This window comes from Microchirus variegatus, assembly GCF_963457635.1.
Source record: "Microchirus variegatus genome assembly, chromosome: 17".
In the NCBI taxonomy this organism is placed as follows: Eukaryota; Metazoa; Chordata; class Actinopteri; order Pleuronectiformes; family Soleidae; genus Microchirus; species Microchirus variegatus.
Window position 1 is genome coordinate 24,847,245 of NC_139818.1, and position 22,134 is coordinate 24,869,378.

At 39.5% G+C, this 22,134-nt stretch overlaps 1 protein-coding gene across 1 annotated transcript; it reads left to right on the top strand.

Annotated features, from left to right (window-relative positions):
- Window positions 1-709: 709 nt before the first annotated feature.
- Window positions 710-17,705, top strand: LOC310939372 (heparan sulfate glucosamine 3-O-sulfotransferase 6-like; the record flags this gene model as incomplete). The annotated part of the gene is made up of 2 exons (XM_083904109.1): window positions 710-1,227; window positions 17,084-17,705. The coding sequence occupies 2 exons, from the start codon at window positions 710-712 to the stop codon at window positions 17,703-17,705; spliced, it is 1,140 nt and encodes a 379-aa protein (XP_083760235.1).
- Between the last annotated feature and the right edge of the window lie 4,429 nt (window positions 17,706-22,134).

Consider the following 22,134-nt stretch of genomic DNA (forward strand, 5'->3'; position numbering starts at 1 on the left):
TTTACTCTGTATTTATACTGTAGTTTGCTCTGTATTTATACTATATTTAGAGTGTAGTTTACTCTGTAGTTGTCAGGTTTAGGTTAAGGGTCTATAATTATCTCTTTTAGGTCCTAACTACTAATGATGTGCAGGACCAGGAGTCATCATGGAGACATGACTTGGTCCTGATGAGTGTGTGTGTGTGTGTGTGTGTGTGTGTGTGTGTGTGTGTGTGTGTGTGTGTGTGTGTGTGTGTGTGTGTGTGTGTCGTGACTTATTGTGGCTGTGGATGGAGGGGGCGTGTCCCTGTTGATAAACAGGGGCGTGGCCCTGGCAGAGTGGGCAGTGGTGTTTCCACGGAGCTTCCTCCACAGTTGATCCACGGGAGCGCGCAGTCACAGCTCAGTCTGTGTGTGTGTGTGTGTGTGTGCGGGACTGAAGTTCTCTGAAGTCATGGACGAAGATCATCAGTTGTTTTTGGATCCACGATGAGCGGGTGAATCCTGGGAGAACCGCGTGGAGAACCATGTGGAACCTTTTTACGCACAACTTTTGCGCCAAATGCTGCGGTGGCACAGAGACGGAGGATGACTTAAGTCTCTCCAAATGTGTTTGTTTGTTTGTTTGATGATGAAGATGATGATGATGATGATGATGATGATGATGGTGCGGTGCTTCGACGTGCCGCGTTTCCTGCCTTGTGTCCTCGCGCCCAGGATTGCGACTCATGGGATGTAGTAAATGGAGAGCTGCGTTGAGCGCGGGACACCTGCGCGTGCAGTCCAGGCTGCCCGTGTTGCTGACCATGCTCGTGCTCGTCACGTACCTCTTCTACTGCCTCAACGGACTCTGTGACTCCGTGCCCAGACCCGTGTTCGCGCAGCGCGCGCAGCTGCGCGAGGGGATCGGCGGCCGGAATGAGGAGCAGCTCAGCGGAGGCGCGTTTAACGCGTCTGTGGTGCGGGACTTGTCCAACAATAACAACAACAACAACGACGAGGACAACAACAACAACAGCAGCAGCAGCAGCAGCAGCAGCAGCAGCAGCAGCAGCAGCAGCAGCAGCATGTCTATAGCGAACACTTTCGGCACTAAGAAGTTCCCTCACGCGATCATCATCGGTGTGAAGAAGGGAGGAACCCGCGCGCTGCTGGAGTTCCTGCGCATCCATCCTGACGTGAGGGCTGTGGGCGCAGAGCCGCACTTCTTTGACCGCTTCTACGACAAAGGACTGGAGTGGTACAGGTACACACTTTACTTTAATATTAGTATTAGTAATATTAATAATACATGTATGTCGCTGCGTAATGTCCTCACGTGTCTGCAGATGTTGGACAAACCAACATATTTCAATAATAACATGGTTTATGGATAATATCCTCATATAGTTCGATAAATCTGTTTCTCTGAGCTCATGAAAAGTTTTCTGCTCAATGAAAAACTCTAAATTACTGTAAATACTCTAAAATAAAACAAAAATATCATACATCACATTTATCTATTGTTATTGTTGACTTTCTAAATGATATTTACATGTGTAAGAAACACTGTAATTATCTGTAAACACAGTCAGATTTGAATATTTGTTTAATCAATATTTAAATGAAGTGTCATGAATAATCATATTGATTAATATTAGATGAGAACCTGAGTTTCAGCACAAACAGATGATGATATTACAATATATCAATATGTGATGAAATTATGTTTTAATATTTTTCTGAGGTGTTTTTTTTTTTTTTTTTTTTTTTTAATGGACGTCAGTTTATTTTGCTCATTATCCTTTTTTGTTTTGTTTTTAGAAATACATTTTTCAATTTAAATATTTAAAGCAGGTCATCAACGATTTAAAAACACTTCATTCATTGGTTCATTCCTCAGAGGGAAGTGTAACAAAAACAAACAGTGTATAAATAAGAAAATCTGGAAATAAAAGTCACATAAAGACGTTTGTTCAAGGATCAGCTAAAGGTTAAAGGTCAACACACACACACACACAATCTAAATCCTAACCCCTAACCCTTAACTATAACCTGTTAATGTCTAACCCCTAACTTAACTTAACTTAACTTAACTTAAACATAATTCAAGTCTTAGTCCTAAACTTCCTTAAAAATGAGGAATTCTACCTCATTAGGACCAGGTTTTGGTCTCTATGGTCACCTACTGCTGCTCTCCTCTTGTCTCCTCTCCTCTTGTCTCCTCCTCTTGTTTCCTCTCCTCTTGTTTCCTCTCCTTGTTTCCTCTCCTTGTTTCCTCTCCTCTTGTTTCCTGTCACTAAAGTGCTGTTAAGCTGAGCTGCTGCGTCTCTAAGAGTTTGTTTCCTGAGACTCTTTGTCACGTCCTCCACTGATCAGAGAGGACCATGATAGTGATGATGATGATGATGATGATGATAGTGATGATAGTGATGATGATGATGATGTTGGTAGATGGTGATGATGATCCTTTAGTGCAGTGAAAGGAAAAAAGTGCATAAGAAGAGCTGATCTTGTGATTGTGAATGAAGTGAAAACCAGACGAAGGACAAAGTTTGAGGACGTGGACGATGAAAATAAATAATCAGACGCACAGATGAAGACGAAGAGACAAAGAGAGAGAGAGAGAGAGACAGAGGAGAAGGACGAAGATCTGAGGAGAAAATGACAGTTAGATGATGGAGGAGAACGTGAGGAGAGATCAATAACTGACTAATGATCAGTTATCTGTGAGCTTCATGTTGAACAGCAAAACTACCTGGAACCATTTGCTTCTGAAAAACCCTTTTTCTGAAGAAAGGGTTTTAAAAGGGTTCTTGTTGGAACCCTCCAAAAGGGTTCCAAAGGTTCCACCTGGAGCCAAAAATGGTTCTCCTATGAGGACAAGCTTAAGAACCTTATATGGTTCTACTTAGCACTTTTATTTCTAAGAGTGAATAAGAGCAGAAAAAAATACATTTGTCACATTAGGAATGAAAAGTTTCACAGAAAAACTCCAACTTCTGCTTCAACTTCAACTCGTTTTATCTCAATTTCTATAAAATGCTGCTCAGATTTGAATAAAAACAGATTCTGGACGATGATAAACGTCTTTTCCTCGCCGTCGAATCACTTCGTATGTCGAGCGCCGCAGGAAAATGAAGTAAATCCATGTGATAATAAGAAGTGATTGACACATCACACACACGTACGTCCAGATATCGTATGTTGTAGTAAAAATATTAGTCATTTAGTGTAATTACACGTTAAGTACGCGGTGATTCGCGTTTTTTATACCAACGCGAAACAGAGCCGACGCACGAGGAGCCAACGAAACCATGTGAAACCAGGACTGGAAAGAATCACTTAGAACGTTAATCCTCCGACAGAAGAACTCTGCACTCGTCTTCTTCTTCTTCTTCTTTCTGTAAGTGCACATGTGCGTCTCTGAGACTTGGCCGTCGTCGCTCTGATGTGAACCAAGTCAAACACATGGACATCCTTAAAGGAAGCATTTGGCAAATTGTCTGAGAAGAAAACGCTTATATGTGGAAAAGCTTTGGCTCTGACACCTACTGGAAACAACAGTGTGGTTTCAGTGGTGGAGGATGAAGCTTTAGACAGCCAGGGTGTGTGTGTGTGTGTGTGTGTGTGTGTGTGTGTGTGTGTGTGTGTGTGTGTGTGTGTGTGTGTGTGTGTGTGTGTGTGTGTGTGTGTGTGTGTGTGTGAGGTCGGATTCATTCACACAACTTCAACGCCGCCTGAAATCTGTCCACCCAGTTTTCTCTCTCAGCTTTATTTTTGTTGACACTACAGCTCCTTGGACGTCATTGGACGCCATGTTGGCAGGAAAAAACATTCCTTAAAAAGAGCGTAAAAAAAACAAGATGGCTGACCCCGTCGTTGTAAACAGCAAAAATAACTTTTTTGGAAAATTCCAAACAATGAACATTGACCACCCAGTTTCCTCCAGCAGCCTTTTTATTGACACTATAGCTCTTTGGATGTCGTTGGACGCCATGTTGGCAGGAAATAATTCCTTGGAACAAGAATAGAAACAAGATGGCCGACCCTGACCTTGTAAACAACAGCAAAAATATAACGTATAAACTCCGAAACAATGTATATTGACAACTCAGTTTTCTCTCTCAGCTTGTTGTTGACACTATAGCTCTTTGGACGCCATGTTGGCAGGAAAAAAATCCTTTAAAAATGCAAAAAGAATCAAGATGGCCGACCCTGTCGTTGTCAACATCAACACAAACTTAACTATAACTTTTAAACTCCAAACAATGTATATTGTCCACCCAGTTTCCTCTAGCAGCCTTTTCCTTGACACCATAGCTCTTTGCATGTCGTTGGACGCCATGTTGGCAGGAAAAACATTTCTTGAAACAAGAATAGAAACAAAATGGCCGACCCTGTCCTTGTAAACAACATCAAAAATACAACTTTTTGGCAAATCCAAACAGTGTTAATGTCCATGCAGTTCTTTCGCAGCTGTTTCTGTGACTCAGGTTTCTAACGCCGCCATGTTGGCAGGAAAACATTTTAAAGAAGAAATAGACAACAAAAGTGTCAGTTTTAAGCTCTTATTGTCCACACTGCATTTTAAAATACACAAAGATTAAACAATATATCACACAGTCTGCCAGAAAGACTATATCTATCCATTATACTGCCCCCTGGTGGTTTTGATGAGTATGCAAAAAGCCAGAGTGGACATATTCCAGACCTGCAGCATGACGACATCTTTGAGATAAACTTTCCCTCAGTCTACTTTGGAGAACGCTTAAACATCGCAATAAAAGCACATTAAAAAAAATTACGTTAGCTAGCATCGCTGAAGTTGTCCAGATTTAACTCCTACGTTGGACTTTTACCCACGACATGCTAATTTCTTTTAGCCCTAAGCTGAACCTATGGTACCCAAACATCTGTGTTATATGGTCTATGGTATATTCTGCCTTATGTTTATGGGCGTGACCATTTTTGGCCTCTTCCTGCCAACATGGCGGTGTTTTTGGCAGGAAAGCGGTTACATTCACGTACATTACAGTGTTGCATGATGGGACGTGAATGTCGTTTCCATGGTATTGATCTGCTCACACAGGTTCCCTCTCTATTGATCTCTGTCTCTTTCTCTCTTCGTTTATCTCGACCTCAGCAGCAGAATCCACTTCACTTCGCCGACGCTCAATCTTGTCGACGGCGTTAGTGACATTTACGCCGCTCGCGTCGCTGGAGTGGATTTATGGTCTCGTTCAGGTCACTCACACTGTGTGTCGCGTAAATCTGCCGCTCTCGCTCCGTCCTTCTGTCCTTTTTCACTGTAGAGTCAATATTTTCCTCCTCTCCGTCTCTAAATCTTCATCCCTTCATCAACTCGGCCGAGACCTGGACGAGATACCGAGACAGGAATGTCCACGTTTTTTATTTCCTGTTGGACGTGTCCACCTCTCACGGGGGGGGATTCTCTGGATGAGTTCCTCTCGCCTCACATTCTTGGAACGTCGCACGAAGGAAAAGACCTGTGTGCGTTTTTTGTTTTTTTATGGAGGTGAAGAGAAGATTTTAATGGGGAGAATTTGGGGGAAATTGGGGAAATTTATGGATCTTTTTTGGCTTTTGTGCCCGAGACGAAAACTTTGTGGGTGTTTGAAGATGCAGAATGTGTTGGAAGGAGAAGAAAGTCGTGGCTTTTATCAAAGAATATGAGCAACGCTATCTGTCACATTTGTTTAATGTATGAGATTTTTGGCAATAAATCACATAATATGTAAATGAACCTGGAGAAACTTTAAGTAAATGACAAAAAGTTACAAAAAAACTTGTAAAAAAAAACAAAATTGGTCAATAAATAACATATAATGTTAATAAACCTGGAAAAATGTTGAGTATATGATCAAAAATGACCAAAAACACTATAAAAAATACTACATTTTTGCCAATAAATCACATAAAACTTACAGAAACTTCAAGTAAATTATCAAAAATGACAAAAATCACGATGTATCACAACCAAAAAACACATTAGATGTAAATTAACCTGAAGAAACTTTAGGCAACTGATTAAAAATGAGAAAAACAATATCTATCACAACTAAAAGAGACAAAATATGAGTTAATAAATCACAAAAAATGTAAATTATCATTAATTATATGATAAAAATGACCTACTTACTTATGTCAGTGCACTGAAAACCAGCAGAGAAACAAGGAAAACAATCATTTTAGGCTCCAAACAAAAGCTTCACATACTAAAATCTAATCCCCAACAGAAAATAGAGCATAAAATATGATTATTTTTGCACTTTTTGTCTTTAAAACATCACTTTTTTAAACTAAAAGTGTGAAAATAATCAGGAAATGAAAGGTTAATGCAGAATATTTACTCAAACACACACAGTTCACCTCAGATCTGGACTGTCTGTAATTATTTGCCATGTCCTTACGTGAGCGTGTGTGTGTGTGTGGCCACACACACTGTTAGTCTGGTTAACGTCCATGTGTGTGTGTGTGTGTGTGTGTGTGTGTGTGTGTGTGTGTGTGTGTGTGTGTGTGTGTGTGTGAGCCGTGGGAACCAAATCCCCCAGAGAGAGAAATAAACGCACTTTTCTGCGTCAGCTCCTTTAAAAAAAAAAACCTCCCCGTGTCAGTTTTGACGCGACCGACTTAGCGAAATTCACGTAATTGTCGGCGATGCCTGCGCTGCCCTCCAGAGGAAATGAGATTAATTACGCCTCCGACTCTTGTGAGAGCGCTGGAACCGAACATCAAAGACGACGCAAACGGCAAACTGCGCGTTTTACTGTAAATATCCTGCGTTAGATGACGTTTGTGTGTGTGTGTGTGTGTGTGTGTGTGTGTGTGTGTGTGTGTGTGTGTGTGTGTGTGTGTGTGTGTGTGTGTGTGTGTGTGTGTGTGTGTGTGTGTGATCGGCCTGATCGATGGCACTAATCGCACACTGGACGACTTCCAGTTGTCAGAGCCGAGTTTCTGCCAACAGTCATTTCCGTTTTTTCCTCCTCGAGCTCGAGACGCCGCTAACAATGAGCTGAGAAACCACGAGGAGTTTCAGGCTCACGCTGCTCGGAAGTGAGGTTTTTATTTGGTCGAGAACCTGGAGAGAAACCAGACGAGCAGACGAGTCCATATTGACTCCATTAGTGTGTGTGTGTGTGTGTGTGTGTGTGTGTGTGTGTTGCACGTGTGTGTTTTAATTAAAGGAAAGCGTTGTTGTTTTCTCTGCCGCCTCGACGCAGAGTCACAGTGTAAACACGACGTGTTTAGCTGGTGTTTAATGTTTAACTCGAGCGAGACTCAACTTCCGAGTCCAGAGCTGCAGTTGTTAGCGTGTTAGCGTGTTAGTGTGTGTTTGTGAAAACATGTGTTTTCATACACACACTGTTACACTATAACACACACAGAAGAATGTTCCACATCTGTACAGAATTCCTTATAGCTATAACCATCTCACAAAAACATGACACAATTCATCCTGATCTGTTCAGATGTCTCTGAGATATACACATGTGGACTTGTCCAATGGGACTGAACCATGTTACACTGTTGAAACTTAGTATAATGGTAGAGTGTCTGATTCTGCATGCTTACACAAAATTTCGTTAAAATCCGCCATGTTTTCACAGAGATATATTTTACAGTTTTGCCCATTGACATAAATAGCGATTTCTTGAAAATTTGATCATTTTTGTGACATCATCAGTGGCTAGATTCTTACCGAAAATTCACACTGGTTGGTCAAAAACTGTAGACAGGAAGTTGCTAACAGAGGGACAAACATACAGGATTAGGGTTAGGATAATGGAGATGGTCAGGAATGACATAGTGAAACTTAGTATATTGGTAGAGTGTGTGATTCTGCACACATTCACAAAATTTCATTGAAATCCGACATGTTTTGACAGAGATGTGAAATTTTACAATTTTGCTCATTGAAAAAAATAGGGATTTCTTGAAAATGTGATAATTTTTGTGACGTCATTAGTGGGCAGATTCTTACCGAAATTTAATGGGAGCATACTGAGGTGATCACCTACCCATCAGGAAAAAATCACATGGTTCCATCAAAAAAACAGGAAGTTGCTAACAATAGGACAAATTTACAGGATTAGGATTATGGAGAATTATATTTTGGGCATTCACAGTGTTGCGTTACAACCTTCTTTCTTTCTTTCTTTCTTTCTTTCGTGTAGATGATGTTTATCTTCAAAGAAAATGTTAATTTAAATCAATTCTGTTGATCTAACTTTGGTGTGACACGTCTCTGAGGCTCAGGAAGTGAAAAAGCAGGAAGTGTCTTTCTGTAATTTACATCTCATCTACACGTCTGTCCGTCCGTCCGTCCCACTGTTGGTGTGGTGGGGGGCCCCTCATGTCCCCTCATGTCCCCCCGTGGCTCTTAGATAAAACCACTGACTGAGCAGAAACACCACTGGAGATTTTCCCATTCGATAACACACACACACACAGTTTTGTACAGCTATTCTTCTAAGGACCTTGCATTGACTTCCATTCATTTGGACAACTTAAAAAAACATAATTATTCCTTAACTTAACTTAACTTAACTTAACTTAACTTAACCACAATTCTAATCTTATAGTCCTGAACTTAACCACCAGTCCCTCAGAGACGAGGAAGTTTCCTGCCTCATTAGGACCAGGTTCTGGTCTCCATGAGGACTACAGGTCCTGACAAGGACAAAATTATCCCGACACAAAGCAGAACTTAACTCAAAACACACTCTTCATATCAATGAATGAGTGAATTTTACTTCAGTTTCTTTTGTTCCTAATAATGAAAATAATAAAACATTTATTTGAATATCACTTTCTGTCAAACGTGCTTTACAGTAAATAAATAAAAACTTAGATATAAGAGTAATAACTTCATCACTTCACCACTTCATCACTTCATCAGGAGTTTTATAAGTGCTGTTTTACTGCATTAGTAACTTCAAATGTGTTATTTTGTATAATTCTGTGTCTTAAATCCTTTATTCAGATTCACCTAAAAGACACAAAGTGACACAAACTTTCCAAATGAAGCAGAATTCGACCACAAGCTCCTGAGTCTGTGTCTCCGTGAGCTAAAAACGCTGATTTTCTTAATGGGGTTTGGTTTCGTCAGAAAAAAGTCTGTTTCGAACAGAGATGGTTTCCATGTGAATGTTATTATTTAGTGGGAAACAACTTATTTTCATGCAAAAACGTTTTGAACATGAATTACTTTAACATTAAAGGGATATTTTAGGTTTTTTTAAGTGTTTATCCTGCGGGAAAACAGGAGAAACTCTCCTGCACCAAACTCCATAGAGAAAATCAGTGATTTTACATCACAGCACACAAGAGTTGTGTGTCTGCTGTTTGACTCATGATTTACTTCAGATGTGTTATTTTCCGACTTCTGTGTCTTAAATCCTTTAATCACATTTAACTAAAAGACATAAACTTTCTAAATGAGGCAGTGGTGGAGCACGAGCTCCTGTTTCCCTGTGAACTAAAAACGCTGATTTTCTGAATGGAGTTTGGTGCCGAAGAGAAAGAAAACTAAAACAATCTTTAATTTCCAGTCAGAAAATGCTGTTTAACATCAAAATAAAGACTCAGTGGTTCAGACTCACAAATAGCTTCATAATCAAGTCATTTGTCAGTTATTTTCTGCAAACTCTGAAGTAAAAATGTTGATTCTCTGAGTGGAGTTTAGTGCAGGAGAATTCTCTACGTGGTTAAAAATCTCTATTTTTCTCCGTCTTTGTCGTGTTATCAATGACAATGTTTCTAGGTTTTGTGATTATGTGTAAATACGTCATAAAAACCACACTTAAAAAAGAAAAAAACCTCAACCATGCACTGTAAAAAAAAAAAAGTTGAGAAAACTCAAATTTCAAGGCAACTGGAATCAATAATAATATTATTTTGTTAGACAAACTTCCAAGTTAGAGTTGTACCAACTCAAGATTCTCTTTTAAAAACAGTTTGGCTAACTAATCTTTTTCAGATAATGTAAAAAAAAATTATTAAAAAATAAAAATTTTAATTTTGAGTTGGCACAACTGTAATTTACAAGTTTGTCTCACAAAATAATATTTCATTAAAAAAACTTGTTGGGCTGTAAACTCAAAAATTGATTGCAGCAAGTTGCCTTGACATTTTGATTTTTTCATTTAATATGAGGGCTACACACACACACACACACACACATATACACTGTAAAAAGAAAACTCAACATTTCAAGGCAACTTGCCTCAAAATTAAACATTTTATTTTTTAATATATTTTTCTGAACAAGCTTAGTTTTTCAGAATGTTGAGTTGGCACAACTCTAACTTACAAGTTTGTCTAACAAAATAATATTAGTTGATGGAACTTTTTTAAAAACTCACAATCTTTTGTTCACTGTAAAAAAAAAAGAAAAATCAACATTTCAAGGCAACTTGCTGCAATAATTTTTTGAGTTTACAGCCCAACAAAAGATTGCACGTTTTTTTTTGTTTTCTTTTCTTTTTAAGTTCCATTAACTAATATTATTTTGTTAGACAAACTTCCAATTCAAAATTCAAAATTTAATTTTTTCAAACATTTTCTTCATTATCTGAAAAAGATTAGTTACTATTTGAAAAGATAATTTTGATATAAAATAATAAAAAAAAAAACGCAATTATTTTTTGGGCTGTAAACTAAAAAATTAATTGCAGCAAGTTGCCTTGAAATTTTGAGTTTTCTCAACTTTTTTTTTTTACAGTGTATACTGTATATATTGTATGTATATAGTCCAGAAACATCATCAGAGAGACTTTTACCTCCTCTTTTATTGAGCACTTGTGATCGGCCCACAGAAGCTCCATAATAACACACACACACACACACACACACACACACACACACAGAGCGTATCTGTCTTCATACGTCCGTCCTCAGAGCTCCGACGATGTCGAGTGTGTTTTAAAATTCCTTCACACACGTCAGACATATTCATAACAACGTGACTCTGAGGGAGGAAGCTGAGGCCGAGTGGACACTTTGAAGTGGACGGTGTGTGTGTGTGTGTGTGTGTGTGTGTGTGTGTGTGTGTGTGTGTGTGTGTGTTTGTGTGGAGGGGGGGCTGCACATGATGATGATGACACGTTGCATTACTCGATCCCTCCCCATGATCCCGGTGGTCTGAATCACAACCATCTGCCTCTGACCCTCAGACTGAGAGAGTCCATTTAAACCGTGCAGTTGCAGACTGGAGGCTGTTGGGGATTAGCTGAGGGTTCGGGGGTCCAGAGGATTCTGGGAGCTGAGGGGGTGTGTGTATGTATGCGTGTTAACCCACAAACACGCATTTATACACACACACACACACACATATATACACACACATATGTACAGTGTGTACGAGGCTTCATTGCTCCCAGATGTGATCCATCCTGTGTTCACTTCACTTCAGATGATTCTCTCTGTGTTTATGTTTGTGTTTGTAGAAGAAGAAGAAGAAGAAGACGACACAAAGTGATCGGACACACAATAAAAGTCCAAACTAAATAAATAATAAGTGGTTAATACAGTGTGGGAACAAGTGAAAGTTACATGACTGTTTTTATTTATTTTGAGATAAACACACGCTGCTTTTGTTTCAGAGCAACATCTGAGCAGGAGGTGGAGAAAATAATGGTTCTCAAACTGTTGGTGTGCATCCTTGATTGTCAAATTTTTTGGAGGAATTTTAATTTTTCAATGATTTATCACACTGCACCAGACAGGAAAGGGCTCATCAGCAAAGAAAAAAAAGTATCTCGGAATGACTTGAAATTTACCATCATAATAGTCTTCATCGCCCTGAACAAGGATCTGTTGAAAATATTTGCAAAACTCTTAAGGAATAATTTTAATGAATTTCTGAAGTTTTGGAAATGATCCATTTGCTCTGATGCACTTTGACAGTGAGCTGACTTTCTTCAAAATAAACATTAGGCACATTTGCCTAACAAGGTTTCACAGTGTTTGTATTAGTTTAGTTGTTGAAAAATGGACTGGATCTGGTCCAGTTTCTCTGTCACTGTGTGGTTTCTATTAACATCAGGAGCGGATTAATATTCCACCTAATCTGTCCATCAGATTCTTCTCCTTCTTCTTCTTCTTTGAGCAGAAATTCATGCCACAGCTTTAAAGAAAACCTCCACAAATTACACCTCAGAACATGTGGATCATCAGAACTCATGTGCTCTGGCTTTTCCAATCGTTCCATGGGTGTTTTTTTTAGTCTATGAAACAGAAATAAAGACAAAAGTTGATGTTTTCCTCTGCAGTTTAAAGCCGTCTCGGGCAAAAGGAACTAAATTTACCTTTAACTAATCTCAATAAACAGATTTATCTCAATATAATCGTCCCTCTGCGGCTACAGCGAGCCTTAAATCTGCCGTGGAGCAGCCGTGTGCGGTCCGGCTTCTTTTTTAGCTTCTTCTTCTTCTTTTTTAGCTTCTTCTTCTTCTTTTTTAGCTTCTTCTTCTTCTTTTTTAGCTTCCTTTTTCCGTGTTGCCGTGTTTTCTGCTGCGTTTCGTTCGCCATGAGTCGTTTGTCATGTTGTAAAAATGTCACACAGAGGATCCTGGTATCAAGAAGCTGGTTCTGACCACACGTGGAGTTACTTACTGTGTCTTTAAAAACGTCCAAAATGTGTGCGGTTTTTTAACAGGACAGAGAAAGTCATGTTTGTGTCCAGATTAAACTGTGTGTGTGTGTGTGTGTGTGTGTGTGTGTGTGTGTGTGTGTGTGTGTGTGTGTGTGTGTGTGTAGTCATAAACAACAGCCGCTCAGCCTGCAGTACCTGAACACGCACACACACACACACACACACACACACACACACACACACACACACACACACCCCAATAAAGCTCAGCCCACCCACACTGAGCAGCACTGCAGCTAACATCACTGTGTGTTTATGTCTCTGTGAGGACATTTTATCTGTTTCTCACAACTTTAAATGTCCTTTTTCAGGCTTAAGACCTGATTTTATGGTCAGGTTTATGGTCAGGGCATGTGTTATGTCTGTCAGGTGTCCTCACTAAGACATAAAAACAACTTTGAGTGAGTGTGTGTGTGAGAGTGGACCTGTATTTATATCATTGTGAGGACATTTTGTCTTGTTTCAAGGCTAAAACCTGGTTTTAGGGTTAGGGAATGCATTATGTTTATAAGGTGTCCTCACTAAGATATAAAAACAAGTGACATATATATATATACACACACATATATGTGTATGTGCCTGCATTCCTGGTCCAGATGCTAACGGTGAAGGTGTGATGAAAACAAACACCAGGTTTTTCCAGAGACTCAGTCTGGAAAAACACACACACACACACACACACACACACACACACACACACATGCATAAGCTTGTGTCAGATAATCTGAACAAACTGTGTTTTCATCTTAATGACACAAAAACAGATTAGACGTCTTTCGTTCCTTTTATTTCTTTCCATTTGTCCAGCTCTTATATCACATACAATCCAGATCCTCATGGACTCACTGTGCTCCATGTTTTAGATGTTTCTCTGCTCCTTCACACCTGATCCAGATAAACAGCTCGTCATCAAACTCTACAAAAGCCTGAATGAACAAACCACTCATTTGACTCAAGTGTTGTAGCAGAGAAACATCTCAAAACTGTTCAGCCAACTTTTTAAATATGTTTATTTCATGCAGATCTCAGTGGCTTTTATTCTGAAAAATGAAGATTTTGTCTTCAAATTCAAGTCACTTTTCTTTTTACACAAAAAGAACTCTTACATTTGATATCGTTTCACTAGATTGAATAGTTCAGATTATAAGAAAACAGTTTGTGCAAAAAGAAACGTGAGGTTTTTTGACAAATGTAACCTCATTCTCTGAGGTTTAAACCAGGTTTTTGATCAGTGAGAACACGAGTAACTGTCGTTCAGCTCAGAGTTAACAGAGATTTCGGCTTCGGCTTCAGCCTCAAACACAAGAGTAAACTTTAATTTCTCCTTTGTCTGCTTCAGATTTAGCAGCAATGCTAATTCCACGTATTAGAGGTTTCCACGTAAGACGATGAGGGTCACGTGTGAAGATGTTCACAAATGTTAAGAATCAAGTCAGGAATCTGAGGAAAATGGTCTGAATTCTCAGATTAAAAATCAGAGATTAAAGTCGGGATTCAGAGAAAAAAAAGAATGTTCTCAGATTAAAGTCAGATCTGAAGAAAACACATAGAATCCTCAGATTAAAATACAAGATTAAAGTCACAATTCTGAGATTGGAATCAGAATTCTTAGATTAAAATTAGAGATTAAAATCATGATTCTGAGATTGAAATCCGAATTCTCAGATTAAAGTCAGAATTCTGAGGGGGGTAAGATTAAAGTGAAAGATTCAAGTTATGATCAGAGTTTAAAGTCGGGATTTGGAGAATAAAAGTCAGAATTCATTACATAAACATTCATACAAAAAATGTGTTTGGCTTCCAGTTTTTCCCTCATGTGACCATAATCCTCTCCTGTAGGTTTCTTATGAATCCCATGAGTTGTGGATTTTCTTTTTTTTAGCGTTACCTGAGGACATGAAGTAGGATTTGGAGTTGAGTGAGTGAGTGAGTGAGTTAGATCAGAGTTATATCAGAGTTAAAGGAGTCGTCTCCATCATCATCACAGTCCTGAGCCTCAGAATCTCCTTCACTCACAGACCAACCACGACGAATCCAACCCTGACCATCGACCACATGAGGAGGAGAAACATGGAAATTAGCCCAAGGATCTTTCCCAGTTTCAACAGTGGCATTCCTGCTCGCTTAGTTTATGTCCACATTACTCCATTAAAAAAGACATAAATTCTGCCGTGGATACGCCTTCGTCCACATTAACCAGGCATTTTAGAGAGGACATTTTGCAGGGTTAATTTACACATCTGTTAAAATATGAAAATTGACTGTAAACAGGTTGGATTTTGACTGAAAACACTGAATGAAAGCGTCAAAAAATAAAAAAATAAAAATTCAGAGGTCAATTCTACCGCTCAAATAAGGTGGCTGTTGTTTTCTAAAAGTACTGTATCGTACATATCTCTATCAAAACTCATCGGATTTGAACGAAATTTGGTGTCTTTACGTAGAATTGGACACTCTACCAACAGACTAAGTTTGAACCCAACCTCCCTTACCATCTCCATAACCCTAACCCTAATCCTGTACGTTAGGCCTCCTGTTAGCAACTTCCTGTCTACAGTTTTTGACGGATCAATCTGATTTTTTCTGTGATGGGCAGGTGATCACCAAACTATGTTCCCATGACATTTTTGGTAAGAATCTACCCTTTGATGTTTGCATGTGGGATCAGACGCTCTACCAAGAGACTAAATCTATCAAGATTACAGATTGGGCGTCATGGATCATGGTTCAGTTCCATTGACCAAGTTCAGATGTGTGTGTCTCATGTCACCTTTATGTAAGATGGTACTAGCTAAAAGGAAGTAGAGTTCCAGAAGGTTCCACTGGAACCAGTGGATCAAAATGTCCAAATTTCATATTTATGATGTCTCATCTTCTAGATTGGCTCAAACACAAGAATCTCTTATCGTATCTTCTCTTATCGATGGAGGTAAACGTAAAGCTAGGACAAGAACTATGGACGGTCATTGACTGCCCAACATCCAACCCTTGGGGCAGTATTTCCCATCTTTTCTTTAAACTCTGAATGTGTTCTTCACAGAGAGGAAACCTGGCAGGATTATATTTTCACAGCGGATGTTATTAGATTCCATTTAGCGCTACAGTAGCATTTGAGTAAAGCAAATGGCACAAGACGAATAGGTTTTCCTTTCCCCTCCCATTTCCTCCGCTCTATATACGATCTGCTCTGGCACGTTACGCCGACTCTCAAGCTTTATTTAGAGGTCTGTTGATCTTTTTGTGAGGAACGACTGCGTCCTGAGTCATCTAAGTAGAGGTGAAGATGAAGAGGAAGAGGAAGAGGGCAAGTGAGTGTGCTGAGAATACCTCGACCGTTGATGATAAACACGTTTGGACGCGTGCCTGTTTGGCCAGATATTCGTTTCAATAAAGGGATAATTCCTGTTCATTACGATAATGGCCCCCGTTTTTGTCAATTATTTTCCATCAGTTATGACAACGATCTGGGGAAGTGGAGTAAGACGAGCGGTCAGAAAAGATCACGTTGTAAATAAGCCAAGCGTCTTTCCAGAGCGTCCAGTTTGCCCTAAGCATGTCTGATTGAGTAATTGGTCTTTTTTTTTTTTTTCTTTATCAAAATTGCAATGTAAGAGCAGGAAAATTAGCAAACCACAAATGCTGCAATTTGCAAGGAAAAACAAATGGAATGGAAACAATTCATATTCTCAACTTTTGCCATCGAGAGATATTGAAGACAATTTTCTAATTCTGCTGCCGTTACCTGAAAATGAAAAGCTGTTGTGTTTTCATGACCTTCAGACTCTTTGGAAACACACTTTTGCTCTTGCAGACACTTATTGTGTCAGTGTGTGTTTGAATAAAAGAGCAGGATGTTAAATGTGATCATATGTGATCACTGGAGAGCGTGAACAGTCCTGCATATGTTTGTCTAGAAATGATCAGTGAACAGCGGTAAAATCTGACTCAACGCTGAATATTTACGATACTCTAGTACATTTTTGTTGCACTACACATAAACGTGGAAAACCACACATTTCAGCAGAAGCAGCAGCAACTTATCTACCAAGAGTTTGACATTAATGTGTCTGTTATTTCACTCAAGGGACACACAGTCTGTTTAGGAGGCAGCGGGATGAGAGGAAATGACTTTTCTGAGGTTAATATAGTTGTGTGGTTTCTCTACAGCAGTCGACTCAAAGTGCTGACACGGTCACTCCATCAATGCCAGCAGCTAATGTCATGTCAATCTCCCTGTAATCACAGATTTGCCCCACTAATTACACAGCGAAATCAAAAAGCCTTGAAGGCAACACAGGAATGCTTCGTAGAATTACGAGGATGTCAAGGGAGTTTTTTTTTTCATAACATAGATGTTATTTTTGTCGTATAATAAAGTACATAATAAGCGAGTACGATCTCCTCAGAGTACACTTTTATTAACAGAGTTTTCTCTTCCGTGCAGAAACCTGATGCCTCGTACGCTGGAGGGTCAGATCACCATGGAGAAGACGCCGAGTTACTTCATCACCAAAGAAGCCCCTCGACGCGTCTTCGCCATGAGCCGCCACACCAAGCTCATCGTGGTGGTGCGCGACCCCGTGACGCGGGCCGTCTCCGACTACACCCAGACGCTGACCAAATCTCCCGGGCTGCCGTCGTTCCAGAACCTGGCCTTCCGCAGCAACTTCACCGCGGGGCTGATCGACACGTCCTGGAGCGCCGTGCGCATCGGCATCTACTCCAAACATCTAGAGAACTGGCTGCGGTTCTTCCCTCTCTCGCGCTTCCTCTTCGTGAGCGGCGAGCGCCTCGTGACGGACCCGGCCGGCGAGATGGGCCGGGTCCAGGACTTTCTGGGACTCAAGCGCGTGGTGACGGACAAGCACTTCTACTTCAACCAGACCAAAGGTTTCCCCTGCCTGAAGAAGCCGGAGGGCAGCAGCAGACCGCGCTGCCTGGGCAAATCCAAGGGCAGACCCCATCCCCAGATCCCAGATGGGGTCCTGCTCAGGCTGAGAGACTTCTATAGACCCTTCAATCTCAAGTTTTACCAAATGACTGGCCAGAATTTTGGCTGGGACTGAGTGCTTACTCACCGAAGGTCCTGAAATACATGTTCAGCCAACTTCAAAGCAAGACCAGGCAGGGATGCCCAGTTTCCACCAAGCGGCACAAGCTGGTAGAGTTTGGTACATTGTGCAATTATCTTGATCCCTACTGTTTGGCACCGTTTTGGCACCATTTTGTTTGGGGTATGTTGACAACTTAGACAAACTACAGTACTGAGAGATTTCCATAGACCCTTCAATCTCAAGTTTTACCAAATGACTGGCCAGAATGTTGGCTGGGTACTGAGTGCTTACTCACCAGAGCTCCTGAAACTGAGTGAACTCCATGTTCAGCCAACTTCAAAGCTAGACCAGTGGCACAAGCTGGTAGAGTTTGGTACATTGTGCAATTATCTTGATCCTTACCGTTTTGGCACCATTTTGTTTGCGGTATGTTGACAACATAAACTCACTTCAGTACTTTGGGCAACAGAGAATCATCAAAACCGGGCGTCCATGAACAATTAGAGTGTTTACAGCTGGCCGCACTGGTACGTAGTAACGCTGTTGACATTGACAACCGTTCCCAAACCTTACCTTGGCAAGCTGAAGTGCGCTTGGTGGAAACGCCGCTATAATGTGTTACCAAAGCCTTTCACTGTTTGTATTTCCTTCATTTCCTATGTTTTAAACGCAGCGTCTGCCAACGCATTAACCTTGTTTGGATCTCCAGGTCTGACATCCAAGTTTACAAGAGCTTCAATCGACACAAAACCCCAGCGAGAAGCACTGGGGTCGTGGCTCGTACTGCAAAACCCTCGGGCACCGCAAGAACCAGAAGTATGCTAAGCTCTTGTTAGTCGTCCAAAAACACTTAACAGCACGATGTGTGTATCAAAAATAACATCAGAGAGAGAGAGAAGGCTAAAGTTAAACCAAATGGCGTAAGAGTAACAAGCTTTGACTGTCGGGCAAAGCTACGATAAAACAAATGATGGTTTTGAGCTTTGAGGGGAAAACAGACAGCGAGAATATAAGCAAAAGAGGCTTGAATTCTGCACAATAGTCGACATCCCTTAAAATAAATGTAAATGTATTCATGAGATATGAATGGTTTAAATCAGCCTTTATACAGTGTATGCAGTTATTTTTTTAAACTTCTCTGCTGCTTCTCTTTCTGGATTCTTTTATCGTATCAAATGTAAACACGTGGGTTACTACATGGTTACTACATGGTTACTACATGGTTACTACATGGTTACTACAGTTCCCGACATGCTGTAAATGTGCTGTTATTTATGTCGTGCTTCGTCAACAGACCACACCTCCACCTTGACACGCAAATGTATATTTCTAAAAAAGCCTATAATTTATAAGATGATAAAACTATTGTTGAGATGTTTACTCTGAGACTTTTGTATAAGAAATTCTGCTGGAAAATTATGAGTAAAACTTTTATTCTACGACGTGTTTTGCGACTCATTTATGCTCTTTATTTCCCAATATTGTGACCCATTTGTACAAGCCAATGTTTCTGCTGCTGCAGAGAATAAGAAATACATCTGTTGAGCAGATGATGATGTGTTTTTAATCACAATGACCCATTTCAGGAGGAGATTACCGAGATATTTATTCCGTGTGTGTTTGAAACTGTCGTGAAGTAGTTTATTCTGTGATAGAACTGAGTGTTTAAAACTGCAACCAACCAACAACTATATCCAGAAACTTTCATGGCCACTTTAAGCTACATTTACGTGCATTGGTTTGGTTAGCTTAGCATAAAAAATGGCAAAAGATTGCTAGCTAATATTATAGCACAAGACAAAACTTATAAAACTGTTTCTAGTAACGTGTCCACTTTGTCAAAGGATCTAGCTTTAGGAAATACACTTATTTAGCTTTTTTTTGCTGAGTTAGAAGATACAACCTAGCTTAGACCTGTAGCAGCTATGTTTATCTTGTTAGCCAGGCTTTGTCAAGATCACTAAATAACCTGTTAAATCTTGTCTTGTTTTGTTTCTTTTATCCAGATTTGATTGACCTGCCTGTACACAAAGCTAACTTAGCTTTATTTTTCCCCGAGTCATTATGCTGAGCTAAGCTAAAGTGTAGCCTTATATCGAACAAACACCCAAAAAAGCAACTTATATAAACCATGTGTGCTCATTGTCAAAGGACTAGCTTATGTTATGGTAAATACACTTAATTAGCTTTTTTGCTGAGTCAAAAGATACAACCTAGCTTAGACAGCAGCTAGGTCCATCTTGTTAGTCAGTTTGTCCAAAAGTGACAAAGCACCTTTCAAGATCACTAAATAACCTGTTAAATCTTGTCTTCTTTTGTTTTTTTATCCAGCTTTTATTGGCCTGACTTTAAGCTAACTTAGCTTTATTTTTCCCCTGAGTCATTACACTGAGCTAAGCTAAAGTGTGGCTTTATATCGAACAAACAGACACAAAGGTGTCATCAATCTTTCTGCTCTGGTAGGAAAACAAAACTCTTCCTTTAAAAATATATTTTGGTGTGGTTTCTCTTAACTGTGGTTGTGTCGACAATGTTTTTGCCACATGTGCTGCCATTTCCATTTATACCTGAAAGTCTGACACTCTCGCTGGCGGCCAGCAGGGTGAGACGGGAAAAACAGATTTTAGAACAGGACCAGCTAATAAAATCTACACCAGTTTAAGTCTGTAATAAATGAAAGCTTCTCAGTTCATCTCATCTCATTTAATTTCTTTCAGGAAAACAGATCCCAAAAAAGAAAATCTCAAAAAATTCAGACCAAGAAAAATAAATTCATAACATAAATGTGTTGACGTGTTTACATCATAAACACATGAATACAAAACTGAAAAAAAACTTAAACTGAGAAACCCGAAAAAGAAAAATCTCGTCATTTCAGACCCGAAAAAACTAAATCTTGTCAATTCTGACCTGAGAAATATTTTTTTGTGAAGTCAGAACCCAAAAAAATCTCATAAATTCAGACCTGAAAAATCTTGTCAATTCCGACCCGAAAAAAAAAAATGTCATAATCTCAGACCCGAAAAAAACTAAAATCTTGTAAATTCAGACCCGAAAAATATTTTTTCATAAAGTCAGACCTGAAAAAATTTTGTCAATTCAGACCCGAAAAAAAACAAAATCTCATAATTTCACACCCGAAAAAACGAAACTCTCGTAAATTCAGACCCGAAAAATATTTTTTTGTAAAGTCAGACCCGAAAAAACAGAAATCTCGTAAATTCTGACCCGAAGAAAAAATCTCGTAAATTCTGACCCGAAAAAACTAAAATCTCGTAAATTCAGACCCGAAAAAAAAATCTCGTAAATTCAGACCCAAAAAAACTAAAATCTCATAAATTCAGACCAGAAATAACTAAAATCTCGTAAATTCAGACCCGAAGAAAAAATCTCGTAAACCCTCATAAAAACCGATCCTTTTATTTTATTTTAAGTGAACACAATACGTAAATTCACCTGATCATTTTACATCATTGTTACGAAGCTAAATATTTTCTTAAATGTTCTTCTTCTGTCCCTGTCGTCGGCTCCATGTTGTCCTGTGTCCTGTGTCCTCAGCAGTGGGTGAGCTTCATCTGACCTCGTCCACTGGGACTAAATTAGAAGTGAACACGGCTTTTTCTGATGTGTAAGCAATCAATTCACTGAGGTGATTGGTGACCTCTTAGGACACAACCTCCTCACCACCTCCTCCTGTGACCTGTGAGCCTGCTCGTCATAAACCACCGACACCTCTACGACCACCACTGTGCTGGTTAATGGAGTCACTGAGCACACACACACACACACACACACACACACACACACACTCCTGTGAGACCTCCACTGAGGATCAATAACCGCCTGTTTAGTTTATAGGCAGCGCTCGTATGTATGTGCTCATACGTGGACGGTGTCTCTCTGTCACTGTGATTTAACTGTGCGGTCGAACACGGGTCACTATCACACAGTTGTAAAATATTATTTAACACCTGATCTGTCTAACGTACATGTGTAATCGATGCAGGAGGACTCACACACACACACACACACACACACACACACATATATATATATGAGCTTGTAAAAGCTGCACAAATCAATGTTTTTATATTAAAATGCATCACATTATTGTAATTCGGCCAGTTTTATTTTGAAAGTAGGACAGCAACTAATCATAATATTCATAAAATATTATTTTCTCTAGTAATTAAAGACTCTTTTGGTCCAAAAAAAAATGTCAGAAAATGTTGAAAAATGTTCCCAAACTTTGAAATCGTAAAGTTCTCACGCGTCTCATTTTGTCCACAAACTGAAATTAATCCCTTTTAATGATTTTTTTGTTAAATGGAGCAAAGAAACTAGGGATTATTTACATTTGTGAGGCAAAAATAAAATAAATAAAAAATAAATAACTCTGAATAATTCAAATCAATTATTGAAATAGTTGAGGATTAATTCA